This window comes from Barbus barbus (assembly GCF_936440315.1).
Source record: "Barbus barbus genome assembly, chromosome: 8".
In the NCBI taxonomy this organism is placed as follows: Eukaryota; Metazoa; Chordata; class Actinopteri; order Cypriniformes; family Cyprinidae; genus Barbus; species Barbus barbus.
This window is the reverse complement of record NC_136736.1, coordinates 4,433,995-4,451,263: the sequence shown is the minus strand read 5'-3', so window position 1 is coordinate 4,451,263 and position 17,269 is coordinate 4,433,995. Positions and strand designations below refer to the sequence as shown.

At 37.4% G+C, this 17,269-nt stretch overlaps 1 protein-coding gene across 3 annotated transcripts in view; it reads right to left on the bottom strand.

Moving 5' to 3' along the window:
* Positions 1 to 17,269, bottom strand: part of LOC306873627 (lymphoid enhancer-binding factor 1-like) — a gene marked incomplete at both ends in the record, with an annotated part of 43,451 nt that overhangs the window by 5,665 nt on the left and 20,517 nt on the right. For 2 of the 3 annotated variants that reach the window (XM_079423046.1, XM_079423047.1), the window contains 6 exons: positions 6,094 to 6,142; positions 8,396 to 8,503; positions 9,097 to 9,259; positions 10,769 to 10,888; positions 11,401 to 11,491; positions 13,318 to 13,450. In XM_079423046.1, coding sequence (XP_079279172.1) covers positions 6,094 to 6,142; positions 8,396 to 8,503; positions 9,097 to 9,259; positions 10,769 to 10,888; positions 11,401 to 11,491; positions 13,318 to 13,450 — 664 coding nt within the window. Of the gene's footprint in view, positions 1 to 5,076; positions 5,112 to 6,093; positions 6,143 to 8,395; positions 8,504 to 9,096; positions 9,260 to 10,768; positions 10,889 to 11,400; positions 11,492 to 13,317; positions 13,451 to 17,269 lie in introns of those variants that run through there. The other variant, XM_079423048.1, reaches the window with a different exon arrangement.

Genomic DNA, 17,269 nt, shown 5'->3' with positions numbered 1-17,269 from the left:
GAGGAGAGGGGGTTCCGCCTGCTTTCACAATGGGAGCCAGATTTACTCCCTAGGAGAGGAACTCCAGCAAAGCGCAGACGACGGCTGGGGCGTAAAAAAGCTAGAAAGAGAGGAGAGGAAATGTAGTAGACGCCACATACCGATTCCTCTGCTGCTTAGATAGTCAAACCAAAAGATCTAAATGAAAGATCTAATGGGGGCAATTGTGATTTGCATCCAACCGTTTCTGCAAGTTTGCTCCTTGCACATACATACCGGCAAAAACTCCCAGACTCTTTTTATAGCACTGTGGAGTCTCTTGGCAGCAGTACATGGAAGGAAACCTCTGGGCTTCCGCTGCCCTCAGTAATATTAACCGGTTTATCACAAGCGACTCGTACTCTTTTCCAGGGTTTAGAGTCATGCAGAATTTAATTGAGAATGCCTTTTAAATTCCAATTCAGTCCATGAAAATAGGTAACAAATAAGATGCAAAAATTGCAATTCCAATTTGAATGAGGAAGAATAAACATTAAATCAAAATATTTATTTTTTTACTAAAAAATCTAATTTTTTTTTTTTACTTATTTATTGTATTTTTAACATTTGTTTTTACTAAACTTATTGCTATTTTTTTTTTTTCAAATGTTAAATTTTTTATTTTTTTTTAATTACCATTGTGTATGAAATATGTTCTATAAATAAACTTGTCTTGCCTTAAATTATTCAGATTTATTTTACTGGAAAATAAGTGTTTGTCAAAACAAGCTCTTGCTTAAAAGGTTAAAAAATAAATAAATAGCTTAAAAACATTTCAAGTCTGAAGGTTTATTGACCTTACAGACAGACATGACTTGGAAATGCCACCTGTAAAATATGTTTTATATATCAGATTTAATAAATTACGTTTTATATTTACATTACATTTAGTCATTTAGCAGATGTTTTTATCCAAATCGACTTACAAATGAGGACAACAGAAGCAATCAAAACCAACAAAAGAGCATTCATTTGACAAGTTTCAGTTAGTACACACAGCAAGGTTTTTTTAATAATAAATAAAAAGAAAACAAATAGACATAATAGGAAAAAAAACAGAACATTAGTGTAAGAGGGTCATTTTTTAAATAAATAAAAAGTCAAAAGAATCCAAAATAGAACACGCGTGTTAGAGGGTATTTTTTTTATAATAAATAAATAAATAACAAGTAGATAGAATAGACACTTTTCCAATTTCTTAGTGTAACTTCTCTGTACTCTTATTTGAATTCAAATTTCATTTCAACTTCCTGTGGCCAATTCAATTCAAATTAAACTCGTTAACTGAAAGGGAGCAAATTCTATACCCAATCCTGACTCTTTCTAGGTACAAGTTTTTACCAAACCCCAGTGCAGGTCCAAACATTTTCAATCCAAACCTGTTAAAGCAACCCAAGGCACACAGTTCCAGCCCACTCCAAATGAAGAGAGTTTTTAGACACAAAGGACATCAGTTATTCTGCCATTCATGGGGTTGAGGCAGAGTGGACATTAAGAAGAGACAAGGCGCTCTCATCGCCACACAAGGGACTTTTAGTTTCTCTCTCTCATGCTTTTTCATCAAAGGCTGACATCTGACTTCTGTCCTCACTCATCACAGACACAGAGCTGGGTAAAGACGACCCGATTCGGGCACAGCTGTCCAGCAGCACTTTCTTCACAGAGCAGGCCATGAACTCCGAAGCGGCTCGCACCTCCAACGGTTTCCCACACTGCCCCACTATTGTCGACCTCTGGAACACTGAAAGCTTTCAAACCTTCGGTCGACCACTCCCAATAGTACGGTAAACCTCATATAGTGCCTGCCAACAACATCAAACTTGGGGCAAAGAATGCAGTTGCTATAAAAATCAAAAGTGAAACGCTGCAGAACAGTCAATGTCCAGGTGGCAACAAAGCAGCAAGTTGAAATGTGCCAGACTTTGGTGACTCACAGCCTTGGCTTCTTTGAATGACTAAGACTACATCTTCAGAGCCAGCTCTCATTAAAAGACCACCATTGTTACATGGCTTTCCCTGTTCCCAATGAAAAAATTGCAGTGGCCAAAAAGTAACAGCCCGGAGGGCATTTATGCCTCGGCTCAGATAACAATCTCAAAGTCTGCAAATCACAAGGGTTAGTGAGACAAAAGCTCTCACAGCTAAATCTGACAAACAGACACAGTTAAGAACAAGAAGAGGATGTGGAAATGTTGTACGAGCAGAAAAAGTGGGATGTGTGAGGAAGAGAATTCTATAACCTGAAATTATTCCAATGTACATTTTTATTTCATGGATTATGTGTCATAAGGCATGTAAAAATAAGATGTAACCTGTCCTTCATACCTAAAATAAAATTGATAACATCCATGGAATTACCTCAAATATTCCATAAGAAATCCTCAATTTTTCATTTCAAAACCAATAGGAGCAATCTTCAAATGCCTTACATATTACATAATAAATGTCAGTCAAATATGTATCACGGTTTCCACTTAAATATTAAACAGCACAGCTGTTTTTAACATTGATAATAAGAAGAAAAGTTTCTTATTTAATATACCAAATCGTATATTAAAATGATTTCTGAAGGATAACGTGACACTGTAAACTGGAGTAATGATGCTGAATGTTCAGCTTTGCATCACAGGAATAAATTACATTGTTTAATCTATTCAAATAGAATACATACAGTTGAAGTCAAAACTTTACATACTGTACACCTTTCAGAATCTGCAAATTGTTAATTATTTTACCAAGTAAGAGGGATCATACAAAATGCATGTTATTGTTTATTTAGTACTGACCTGAATAAGATATTTCACATAAAAGATGTTTACATATAGTCCACAAGAGAAAATAATAGTTGAATTTATAAAAATGACCCCGTTCAAAAGTTTACATACCCTTGATTCTTAATACTGTGTTGTTACCTGAACGATCCAAAGCTGTGTTTTTTTGTTTAGTGATAGTTGTTCATGAGTCCCTTGTTTGTCCTGAACAGTTAAACTGCCTGCTGTTCTTCAGAAAAATCCTCCAGGTCCCATAAATTCTTTGGTTTTCCAGCATTTTTTGTGTATTTGAACCCTTTCCAACAATGACTGTATGATTTTGAGATTCATCTTTCCACACTGAGGACAACTGAGCGACTCATATACAACTATTACAGAAGGTTCAAACACTCACTGATGCTCCAGAAGGAAAAATATATGTAAAACAGTTATTTAAAATTCCAATAATATTTGACAATATTAATGTTTTTACTTTATTTTTGATCAAATAAATGCAGTCTTGCAAATCTTACTGACCCTCCAAACTTTTAAATGGTAGTGTATATTTAATACATGTGTATTTCTTAAAATGTAATATTAAAAAATGCACCTAGAAACAAAAACAAAACAAAACGGTGGCTTCAAGTAAATTTTAGGGTCTTTTAATTGGATATTTTACCTGGAAATGCTGGATATTATTTTGCACTGTTGTATGCTGTCCTATCCATCATCAAAAAATGGTATCACTCTTTTTTGTTTAAAAATATTTAGGTGCACCCTATATAATTTGGTAGATGAATAAATATTAAATAAATTTCATGTTTCTCAGCCTGTCGGATCTGCATAAATTTACAAGCGGTAGCAATATTCTCTGTCTTATGTATATTATCATGCTCTGTTGCTTCAAGTAAATTTCACTTGGATATTTTAACTAAAAATGCTGGATTTAACTGGATTTTTTTCACTGTTGTATGTTATTATGATCCTATCCATTACCAAAAATATTATCAGTCTGTTTTTGTTTAAAACTATTAAACTGCACACTATATCATTTGGATGGCGAATAAATATAAAAGACAAATGCGATGTTTCTCAGTTTGTCAGATCTACATAAATGGAAAAAAGGCAATATTTTCTGTTTTATTCATGTTAGTTTAAAGCTGCCACAATGAATCAGTTGGGGCGTCCATTCGCAGTTCGCTTGGCACCGCTAATTATTGGATCGAAGATAGAGCGCCTTTTAGCTGCGTTTTCAAAGCTATTGCAGCCCACAGAAGAAAAAAAAGAAAGAGTGCGAAACAGTCCAATTTGTGTTCGGGAGCCACAGGGTAGAGAACTGATCAACCGTAAAACCTTTGTCTTGTAGGTTTTTGGGTAGGACAAGATTTGTCACATCTGCGCAGCTTTCATGGCAAAAAAAAAGCAGAATAACAGGATGTGGGGTGACTTAAGACCAGGAGAAAATAGATATTTTCCCTTGCTTACTACTGTTTTTGATGCTGAAATTTCTCATAGACTTTCACCTGAGACGATTCTCTTCTTTGTTTAAAGAACCAACTTCTTTCAGGCCAGTTGCTTGTTTAATCGCTAGAAAATTAAAAAGCACAGCGCAAGCCAAATATGCTGGCAAGGGCTTCGTTCATTCACAGGCTTGGCTAGATAACACATGGAGACCATATGGGTGAATGCTAAAAGAGTTAGCTTACATCTGGGTCGACTCTTTCAATATCATCCTAGTTTCCAAATGGTCTCGAAAAACCAAAAAAAGCCCCAGTCCAACATAGCCATGAGCCACAGGATTGTATGTTGATGCTGCATACCAAATATTAAAGATGGAAGAAATGAATGTGGAAAGAAACCTGATAGTGTGGACTTGATGTTCTGAGTCGACTTTGTCGAGATTACGCTGTTTTGTGATCTTTCAAACAAATGGTATGCTTGCAAACTGTTCTTGATAAAAAGCACTGGTCTTCTGAAAATACTAACGCGCCACCCATTGCCACAAGCCACACATCAGTCTACAGGAAAAGGGATGTAATGTCCTTAGAGTTAGGAAAGAAAAATGACTTGTCACAACAATTCATCAATGTGTTCGGAAGAGGAAACCCTTAAACGTTAGCACACACTCGCACGATGCAAACAACAGCTTTCGCAATACATCAGTGAATGGTTGATTGGTGAACTCAAAGTGGGCCTTTAGGATTAGTCTCATGTTTTTCTGATTGCTAAGAACCACATTAGAAAATAGGGAGTTTACCACATCATGACTCGATCAGACCAGAGGTATGGAAGAGGCTCTTACCATTGTTCAGATGTACGCCGTTTTCATTCTCTGGCCTGTACCTGCAGGAAATCGTAGCTTTTAATTACCAGGATGTGCCTCCAAATAACACCTAAGTCCATCTCTGGTCTTAGTTGTCAATGTAGGGCCAACAAACAGAGTTTGCTGGCCTATTTAACACATCAACATTGTTCATTAAAGGAACAGTTCATCCTATAATGAACATTCTGTCATCATTTACTCATTCTCATGTCGTTTCCAATGGAAAGGATTTTCTTTCTTTCACTGAACAGAAAGGGAGAAATTCTGAACGAATCATTCAGGTTGATTTTTGGGAATTGGATTAAAGGATTGAAACGTTTCGCTCACAAATTAGTCATATGGACAATTTAAGGAGTAGTAGCTTAACAGTCCTAGTAGGCTACTCGTTCTTCAAAAATTCACCTTTTATGTTCCTTAAAAGAAAAAAGTCATATCCATTTGGAAAAACACGAGTTAGTGTAAATGAAGCCAGAATTTTCTTTTTTGTGTGAACTAGTCCTTTAACTTCATACACAGCTCTAAATTAAATTGCCTAGACTTTGCACCAAATATACATTGAATTGTTAAATGTACAAGCACACATCACTAATGCATTTATAAAAGGGCAAATAGAAAAGTTAGCAGCACTGACGGAAGCATGTGGACTTTAAAACAGACTAATCCTAAAGACTTAATTGTGAGGAGAAGATGGAAAGATGGAGTGGTGGGGTGGGTGAACTGTTCATAATGTTGCAAAATTTACAGAATAAAGAAACATACAGAACAGTAAAACCACAGACTTATGGATTTTCAGGGAACCAACAAAGATTTCAATTCATAAATGTTCATGTTGACATTAAAAACATCCTTTTATGATTGAAATTGACTGTGTGAAAGCGTATTGAGAATGCGGTATCCCAACATTAACCACTTTACCACCATATTCACAAACTAAGTCACATAAAGCTAAGTTAGTGCATACATTAATGAAACAGCAGGAATAGGAGGGTTTAGGAGTCTCACCTGAAGCAGGTTCCTGGATCTTTTCCCTCTTCCGCTTCTTTTTTTTCCCCTACAAAATAGCCAGAGGAATATTTGAAGCGGCATTACAAAAACATGACATTTCTGCTATTTATGAAAATAAAATAAATAAAATAAAATAAAATAATAAAAAAAAAAGTGCAATACTCCCTACTTCTTCTGGACTGCATCATCAAATCACCAAAAAAAATAAAAAATTAACAAATAAAATAAAATCTAAATCTCCTTCCTAATTCTTCTGGATTGCATGGCCTAATCACCAATCGGAAAGTTAAACAAGAATAAAACATCTGCCCCTGCTCCAATTGACACGACAAACACTCCTCTAGAGTGAGAAGTCTGGACTGCTTTAGGATTTGTAGCTTACCCAAAATCCCCTGGCAGGATGACTATAGGTATAGATAGCGCCGCACTGTCATTTTGCGGTCCAATATGAGCCACGCTTTGGTTTCCTGCTGTAAAGTCTGATAATCCACTTATTCAGTCACTAATCTGTGTATTCTAGCCCTGGCTGACAGAACCAAGAAGCCCAGAGCAGTAGAAATGTCTATGACAGAGCAGGGATACGCTCAGAATCCTTAGCACTATTAAATACAAGTGTGCTCCCACCACTAATATATAAGTGGAGATGAAAGTTCATCTGTCTTTGAAGTGTTTCTTTTTAGCCCTGTTGCCTTTCCATTTGGTGATTAGTGCGAAAGCCAGGTTTTAGTTATAGCAGCACATCCTGGCACTTCATATTGAGTGAGATTTATGCCGGTTAAAACTTAGCCGTCCAAAGTTGTCATCACAACATCAATTTTGGATGTGAATTCTACAAGCTAACTGCCTTAATATCTGCCACATTTGTATAAACTAAAGGAATAGTTGTATAAATGTAATAATATTGAGTAAATGGTTAGCAATGTGTCTCTTCTGGAAAACATTTAGTGTGTGAAAGCTGTGAGAGCTTGGGAGTGACACTTTGAAGGCAGTTACTGATTAAAATAGTAGAAGCTTTTAATGGCCAGTCACATCATGTCCATAATAAATTGCTTATAATAAGATGTAATTGACATTCATCTACCATAAGCAGAACAGAAATTAGTCATTATGCATGTAAAAACATTTGTACAATTTCTTGTTATAACTTCTATAAAATTATCTATTAAATCATTTCTGAGCCTTATTTATGAAAGAAGCAGAACAAATTGTGTAAGTCGTTCAGAAAATTCTTAGGAATCGGTCACATTCGATGCAATTTACAAACGAGCATTTGTACAAACATTTTACACAAATTTGTTCCGCTTTTGTTTCATGAATCAGTCATAAAACTATTCTTGCGTAAATTGGTACAATGCAACAATTTGTGCAAGAATGCTTTAATGAACAGTTTACACGAATTCCATCTGCTCTGGTTTCTCACGCACATTGATCAGAACAAATTTATGTAAATCAGTCATAAAACCCAGTAAAGTATCACTTTCAATGCAACAATTTACACAAGAAGGTTTTTTAGAAACGATTTACAGAAATTCAGTCTGTTTGCGTTTCGGAAACCCATTTATGAAACTCAAGCAGAATAAATTCAGTAAAACAACAAACTGTATGCAAGATTTTATGAGCCATTTACTCAAATCTGTGCTATTTATGTTTCATGAATGAAGTCAAATGTATTTTTTAAATAAACAAATATAAATTGTTAATTTACGGGATAGTTTACCCAAATATTGTATCATCATTCATTCACCTTAAAGTTGTTCCATTTGGGAATTTATTTTCTCTGTTTTACACAAATTATGATATTTTGAAGAATAACCAAACAATTGACGGTACCCATTGAAAAATACTATGGAAGTCAATGGCTACCATCAACTGTTTGGTTACCATCATTCTTCAAAATATCTTATTTTTGTGTTCAACCGAAAAAAAGGAACTCATACAGGTTTGTAACAAGTGGAGAGTGAGTAAATGATGACAGAATTGTAAGTTTTGGGTGAACAGTCTCTTTAATTCAAGTATCAGAGAAATGCTGGTATCTAAAGTGTGAATATTTTGTTCTATAACTTGTAGTATCATTCAGTCCCGTAAGACTTCAAGTGAATAGCCCTTTAGACTTTTCTAACATAACCTCAAACTCATTTTCCAACAGTTTTTTTTATAAAATAATCATTTGGACTACTCCGCAATCAATAGTAGTATGCATATATTATCACTTTTAAAGACAAGCATTATATTTACTTTCATGCAATCAACACATGACACAACTCTCACTCTCAGGCAGTGTGTTAGTGTGGACACTTACATAATTGTCTCTGGCGGACCATCCTGGGTAAAGCTGCATATGGAGCTGCCGTTCCTTGCGGGCTAATTCGTAATACTTAGCTTGCTCTTCCCGAGATAAAGCATGCCACTGTTCAGTGCAGAGGGAGATTAGAGAGAGAGAGGGGTGGGGGGAAGTAGTCAATTACTGACATGCACTTTTAAGTTCCTTCCAAAGAGACGTGTGCTGGCATTTGGCTAAAAATCCTTGTTAACTTTCAAACGTTGCGTGTGTGTGCGGGTGAATGTGTGTGAGTGCATGTGCACGTCTGCCTGGGGGTGGAATGGAACATGATGAAGAGATTAACATATGCAGCGATGAGAGAAAGGAAAAAATAAGAAAGAAAAACACGAAACTTTGATTTCATATCAAAACACTGGTTCCAATTTAGCGGCGCTTTACTTCAAACCATGTCAGGGTGCAATTACCCCACACTGCCGCAAAACGGTCCTTTGCTGTGGCTAGCCGCCTCAAACCACAGAGGCTTTGGTTAAAGCATTAAATGTTTAACGGTTCCTCTTTTTTCAATTCCAAAATGGAGCATTAAAGACGCTACCTGCCCAGATTTCTGTCAGCTTGTGTGTAGGTGTACTTGTAAAATTGGGTTGTGAAGTGCTAACTACAATAGACCCCTTTGTGAAGGAGGTCACATAGTGCAAGAGACCTGTGTATCAGATATGTACCCTCCGCCCGAGGATCTGATTGATCGCGGCGCTCTCCTTCAGCGTGCATTCGGCCACCACATTGGCGCGCATCTCTTTCATATACAGCATGAAAGCGTTTAGAGGTTTCTTGATGTGAGGTCTTCTGGGCTCCTGCTCCTTTCTCTGCTCATGCTGAGATTTCCTGGAGAAACAAGAGGAGGAAAGAGTTAAAAAAAAGACGGGGAAGAATTATTAAGTGATACAGGGAAATACAAAGGGGAAAAACGCTCAGAGGGTGGTGCGAAAGCAGCTGCTACAGCGACGCCACGGAGTGTGAGAGCGCCGAATGTCTGATTCCAGCCACCAATTGGAAGGCTGCATGAGAGAACAATCTGGGAGCCAGTGCTGAAAAGCTAGCAGCGGCTTTTAATTATGTCCAGTTGGGTGCTTTCATGCAAAGAGATTACTTCATCAGTAATGGCAACCAAACCTTCATATTCCCTCCAACTCTATGACTCCCAAGCCCTACAGCTCCCAGTATTTCATTCCCATTGGTGACCTGGATTTGATACCTCAAGCCAACTGCATGGCTCATAGTGGTCAAAATGAGAAAAAAAGAATAATTGTGCAACAATAAAAATTGGAGCAGATCCTTCATGTTACGGCTGATAAAAAGGCAGATAATAAATTGATACAATTTTGTCTAAATAAATTAAAAATAAAACACTAAAAACTGAAATCATGATGAATCAGAAGCAGCGACAGATCTTTCTTTCATACTGTAACAGATTATTCAAAAACAGTAGGGTGGGATTTGACAGCTGTAAGAGTTTGGGAGTGACACTCTAAAGGCAGTTACTCATGAAAATAGTAGACGTTTTTAAATGGCCATTCACATCATGTCCAATTTTTTTGGCATAATAAAATGCATATAATAAGATGTAATTGACATTCATATGCCATAAGGAAAACAGAAGTAAAAAAAAAAAAAAAAAAAAAACATTCCAATGTAATGATTGCATTTAACATCTATTTATGAACACTATTACAAACAATTTTTTTTATTATACAAAAATTTGTTCATGTTTATGAGTCTCATTTATGAAACAAGCAGAACAAATTGTGTAAGTCGTTCATAAAAATTTAAGAAAAAATGTAGAGCGGGACTTGGTTCTATGCATTGTTTGTTGATTGGATTTTGAGATGTGGGCATTGTACTCGAAAGTGGAGGCAGGTGAATGTGAGCTTGCAAAGTGATTAGAGAAGTCCTGCAAATGTCACCAAAAAGAAGTGTTATGTTCACCGGAAAGTCCAGTTTTGACATTTTAAACTTTGAGGTCAAAAATAGAAAATAAATCTAAAAAATGAAACGTGCACAGATTAATGAATGATAAGATCTATAATATGCATTTAGAAGAAAGATAGAATGGATTTTTATTTAATGCCTAGTTTAAATTCACAACATTGTTATGTATTGTATGAAAAAAATAGATATTAATTTTGAGATTTACTAAAGATTGCATTTATTAGTGTTATTAAATTAATAAGTAGTTAACCATGTTAAATAATGGAAATGAGCACAAATAAATACACAATATCAGCCTAATAATGATAGCAAGGTAAATATATTTGCTGTGAGGGACCATAAACACATATATTGCATTTTTAGCATTCTGTAGAATGCTAGCAGCTTACTAAATGGGTTACTCACATGTGCATCAGGTCTGTGTCGTGCTGTGGTTCGTGTTTCACCTGTGGGTTGACAATGGCGGGATGGGGGATTCCCGTGGCATGGGGTCCAGGAGGGCCTGGTACCATGTGATGAGAAAACCTGAGAGCAAAGCATAATGTGTGTGGGTTAATACATTGTTCAGTATCCACATTATTAGCCATTGTACCTTAACGTTATGAAGATTCTTAATAAAATAAAATAAGGATTGCATTGCCTAATCACCATACATTCGCATGAATGAATGAATGAATCAATCAAATCAAATGTTCAATGCACCTTCCCAATTCTTCTGTGTTGAATGGCCTAATGAGAAATGAAAATAAATTAAATGAAAAATTAAGTGAAATAAAAAATAAAATCACCAATAAATAATAAAGGTCCAATATGTCTTCCCGATTCTTCTGAATTATGGATATGGATATTAACATAACATATCATAACATAACATAAAACATAGCATAAGTTTATGTAGTTCATTTTATTGACTCAAATTTACACAAATAGCTCTAATACAACCTGATCTGCTGATGAGCACTCAAACCCATTCGTTTCACAGTTGTCAACAACAAACGTTCTCTTAATTGTAACTGTTTGGCCATGTGTGCACTCACCATCCCAGCGGAGGGGTCATCTGTCCAACTCCCCCAGGGGAAAGAGAGTAGAAATTGGGAATGTCCGGTCCAGGATGATGCCTGGGCATACCTGCATCAGGATTCAAGGAGGAGCGAATGAGAAAATGACATTGGCGTGTCTTAGTGTGAGATAGACACATCTGGAGAGCAGCAGTGTGGCAGCACAGTCGGGCCCTACGGTCCGGTGTGGTGCATAAGCGGATCATGGGATAATTAGGAATGCTTTTGCGCTGTTCTAATAAGCCCTGCTGATATGATTCACGCTGCTTATGGATGTCAGTTGGCCTGCGTTACTAAGCTTCTCAACTTCACTCCTAACACACGCATGCACGCTCTCACATACACACATTTGCACCAAGGTCAAGACTGTGTTTGTGTATAAACACTTAAATCGAGGAGGGAAAAAGTGAAGTAAGACCCTAGGGCTAAATTAAACTGTCAAAGGGGTGTCAGTGTACAACAACAAAGTCCAAGGGATATATATACACACACAGCAAGAACGTGCAGTTTAAAAACAACCCCTGCATCTCCAACTCATCATTTCTCTCTCCATTGTTTCAAATGGAGCAGTTTGGTACAGAAAAGGACTAAAATGGGTATTGAATTACTGCGTTAAATACTGGCTAACATCATTTTCTCCTCCTGCGCATGAGTCTGATGAAAGATTTCTAGACAAACATTTGTTTTTTCTTTGAAATAACATACACAGTAGAATCAGGAACATCTATTTAAGTGGTAAACAGGGTCCATTTTGATTTTATGTCGACTTTCCATGCTAAGTGAAATTACTGAATCATGAAACACCTGAAGCGTATTATGTCTGATGAATAATGACTCCATGTTTGTGTATGAAAACAGAGCAAGTTTTGGATTATTGGCCAATCTGTTTGTGGCGTGCGGCCTCATTCAGGCTATTTATAGCTCTCCAGACCTCCTCCGCTTCATCACATCCAGAGGTGAGCGTTAGCCGGAAGGAGCACATATGGAGTTGGGTTCGCGTGCAAAAACGCCTGCCAAAAATCTCTCTGCCCCTTTTAAACTTTAACCCCACCTCTTTTGACTGACTTGAGGGAAATAAGAATCTTGTGTGAATGAGCTGTTAGCTTATTAAGTGTAAGCAAATAGTTAATGTCTCTTCGGATCAGTGATAATAGAGAAAGAGTGCTTAAAAACACAAGGAAATAACATTAAAACACATAAAAAGGAAAAGTTCACCAAAAATAAACATTCTGTCAGCTTCATGTCTATCTAAACCGGCCTTTATTTCTTCTGTGGAACACAAAAGAATATATTATGTTTCACAGAAGAAAGTCATACAGGTTTGGAAAGACATGAGGATGTATCAAATGACAGTTTTAATTTTTGGGTGAAAAAATGAAAATGCCCCTTTAAGGGACAACATGAAAATAAAACTGACAACATTTTGACCCATACTGTCTCTGATTTCCGTTTGTTTTTATCATTTATATATATATAATATAATATATATATTAAAGTAATAACTTCCTCTCTGCCTATCCAAAACAATTCTCTGTTTTGTGGATGTAACCAAAAAATATTAACCAATAATATCAGAGCCTAAATTTCAATTAAATCAAATCCCAGAGAATAAAATCTATGTAATTCCACACCGAATACTCAAAATGCAATAAATGTGAATGTTCCTTGTAATTCAATTTTTTAAATGTTAAATGACTTATCCTAACTTTATGTGCGGACTCAACTAAAGCATTTTATTTGTACATTGATTTCCCTGAGAATCGTAAACAGCCGTCATTGGAGGCGGGACTATCTGTTTTCTGACCAATGACAGTGTCTATAAGTCATTGTGATTTTAAACGACTTTAATAGTTTGCAATAAACAGTAGTGTATTTGTGCCGTTTGCATGCATTTACCTTGCTTGTTGTTGACGTCCTGTGGGTGGTGTCCCGAGTGTGGGCCGGGGGCGAAGTGCTCATCGCTGTATGTGATCAAAGGGGTGAGGGGGTGAATGGCATGGGATGGCTGGACCACCGGCACCTTATTTGACTGCAAAACACAGAGGGAAAAACTGATTTTGTAACAACTTCAAACGTGACTAAGGCATTCAGACTAAGAACAAATGGGCAACGAGCCACCAAAGTTGAGCACCTCACCAGTGATGAAGTGTGGATTGTGTACTGCAGGATTTTGAGGCAGAACCGAATGAATAAAGAAGGGGGTTGGGAGAGACAGAGCGTAGGTTAGAGGAGGACAGAATGAGAAACAGGGAGGGAGGGAACGCCACAGGGCAGAGGCAGACCAGAGGTCTCGGGGCTGAAGATCAAAGGGAATCATTAGCCAGTGAATAAGGGAGTTCATTACAGAGCCCCGACCGTCTGCGGTGGAACTAAGCAGGGTTAATCACGTCAGCAGCGGACTCAACACACACACACACAGAGATCTGAGCTGACTCACAAACCAATGCTCAGCACACCACAAAAGCATATCAAGTACAAAGTGTTCAAGAACATGTAGTAATTTTTTGGATAATTGGTGAGCTTCTCCTTTACCTGGCCTATATGATCTATTTCTTATTTGTCTTATGTCTAAAATAGTGAATTTATAAGATACGTGCACAATGTCATAATTGGCAAACTTTGCATTTTCATTTAGCCTCAAGTCAAAGGTGAGGGCTTTGGATCAAAAACCATAAAAAAGCAACAAAAATACAAAACTTATGAAAATGAAAACAGAAAATGTGAAAAATAAAAACTACAATATCTCTGATACTAAAATAACATTGGTGTAGCTTGAAAAACAGCAATAAAGTTTGCCAGAAAAATATGATTTAGCCAGTTTATGAGGAGACAAACCCATTTACCACTGAACAATGTGGTCGCATGAGAACAATGAAATACACATTTAATGCACAGCCTTTGCCCTTCATTTAGTTGCACTAGCTCAAAAAAAATAAAAAATAAAGTGTCCTGTATTTGTTAGGAAGAGTAAAATGAGAGAGAAAAGGAAGAAATTACCTAATAAATCTGATTTACTCTGACCAAGTCACTTGAACACAATATCTTTTTCACAGTGCGTGGGATATTCCCAGGAAGACTTGAAAGCAGCTTATGAACAAACCATAAGCATAAAAAAGATAAAAAAAAATGTCCTGAAATCAATCTAAATGCAAAAACAAACATGAAATCGCTTAAAGAGAAAAGTGCAAAAAATCAGTTACTGATTGCATGCTTTTCCTAAGGTTTCCTAAGGCCACAACTCATGAGAGAGGCGAGACGGGTAAGAAGCAGCCCACCCGTGCCACAGGCAAAACTCCCACAGGCATGAAAGAGCGGTTTGTCCTAATTTGGGAGCAAAGGTTGCTGTTTCCGACCAGCTAATTGGCCAGAGAGGCAGGTGTAGGGTGCCATTTCCTCGGCAGACATACTGCTGTAAAACCACGGGGCGGGAGGAGTGTGTGTGAGGGCGCTTGGGAGGGGGCGTTATTTTGGAGTCTCCCAGACACGGCACAGAAGTCGAGCGGGAGGACGATGATATGAATGGCATTCGCTGGAAAGATCTGAGCTTTGATAACTTTCAACAACACTCAGAGTTCCAAACACGTCAGAAACTCCTACATTTTCCAATGCATTTTTGGGATTCTTGAGAGTAAGCTGATGATAAACAATTGTATATTTCTGTATTGCTAAATGCTTTCAAAATGTAGAACATGCTCCTGGATCCTTTGTTGGTTCTGGAAAAACAAACATAGTCCTAACCCTATCCCTACCCCAAACCCTATAAACCCAAAGCAAATGTTCGGTTGATAATGTTATTCAAACCCAAAGCCCTAAGCGAATCCTTAAAATATGCTGCGAATGTTGTTCCAAGACCAACAAGGATGTTGTTCCAAGAGGATTTGGCAAAATCAAGTAGGGGTGTAGCAACTATTATAATTAACCACTTTCCAAAGGTTATTCCACCCTGCTTTTTGGGTAATAATAACTAAAACATATATGTTTTAAAAACTTTGCTTCACTTCAGTGCAAAGGAAACAAATTGTATTCAGCTGAAATATCAGTTTTGAGACCAAGAACAAGCCTCTGCCAACCGGTCACATCTGCAGTCAATCGGACAAACTCGCAGTTGGTACTAGACTAACATTATATGCCTAATTAATAATCACTGAGAAGAATTATGATGGGTCAGATTCTGTGCCCCAGAAATGTTGATGCCGATGGGAAGGCCGATGATTATTTGAATGAAAATACCTGTAAATCAATGAAGGATGATATTAAAAATCCATATTACCAAGTGAAATCACATGCTTCAAATGAAACTGGGAATAAAATGTAAAAAAATCCATTGCAGAAAAAATAAAACAATATTAATAAATTAACAACAATAATAATAAAAAACTCCTTTGATGTTTTATAAAGCAATAAAACCAAACAAAACAAACAAAAAATAAATCCGTTGTTGTATACAGAAAAAAAAACATTAATAAATTAAAAACAATAATAAAACATCTTTTATGTTTTATGAAGCAATAAAATAAAATAAATTAAAATATATATATTTTTTTACTAAATTAGCCTGTTAATAGTTCAGTCCAGTATGTGGTTTAAATATGGTTCAACTCTTGGTCAGCGTTGATGGCTAATCTGGACGAGTAGTTTTAAAAAGGGTCTTATCCTACCTTAAGGAAACCTTATCCCTGACTCGGCCTCATTACTAATATGTGACTGGGGGGCAGTAGCTACTGAGAAAGGCCCTCACTGGAAGACTGCATGATAGCATCCTTACCCCGTCTTCATTTTACGCCTCTCAGCTCTTATTGGCTTTTCCTCTGGGAGAGAGATAAGAGGCAGGCATATTTTTCATTTAAGCCCCCAGTCTCTGTCTCAGAGTAAAGGAGAAAAAGTGATACTGAGGAGTGGAGGAAAAACTTAAAACAGTTCGACTTAAGGAGTCCACGCAAGCATCATACAAAAGAAACCACGACTCTCCGGTACGTCAAGGGTCCTCGACTTACGGCAGCCATGAAAAGTGGGAGTTGGCACTTTGCTTTCCACCTTATCCGATCGGGGCCTCTTTTAGGTCCTCTCAGTTGCAGCTGTCAGAGCCCATTTCTCTCAACTTCTTAATAAACTGCCATCTTGTTGCATTGCATGAAGCTGAAATTCCAGCAGGGAACCTCGAGACTGCTGTGCCAATTTGCAGGGCCCCCCTGAGGCACAACCTCGAAAAAAAAAAAAAAAAAAAAAAAAAAAAACATTCGCTTTTCCGGATTAAGGCAAAAGAAATAAAATATCAAATTTACAATACATTCAGCTTTCCAAAAATGTGGTTGCCTTTAATAAGAGGGTATAGAGAGGGTTTGGTGCTTTTGGCTTTCTGTGGTTTTAAATAAAAGTCACGCAGGGTGATTCACCACCACTCAAGGCCATTCAAATCCTTCCAGGTGGTTTGAGATCACAGGCTGCGCCACCCCGTTCCCAACCCGGCTCAATGGCATATTAAACTAAAAACACTTTCACCCAACCCGACCAGGAAGTAGCCGGACACCCCAGCTGACCACAGGAACTTGGGTCGGATGGTGCCATGGCGATTTATCCCCAAGGATTTCTGGGTTTTCACAGGCCAGGGTGGCAGGATATGGCACGGACCTACCTCCCCCCGCTCTCTTTTATTTTGAAGAAAAATAATAGGCTTAGGTCTTTCTATTCATATTTGCAGAGAGGCGGTGCCGATTGAAAAGAAGCATGTCCATTTAGGATTTTATAAGCAGGTCTGGCCAAGCCTGCCTCTAGAGCCCCTCAGATGTGGTTTTAAAAGAAATTTCATTGTGCAGAACTCAAGCTGGCCGAGGGCCTGCAGAAAATCCAG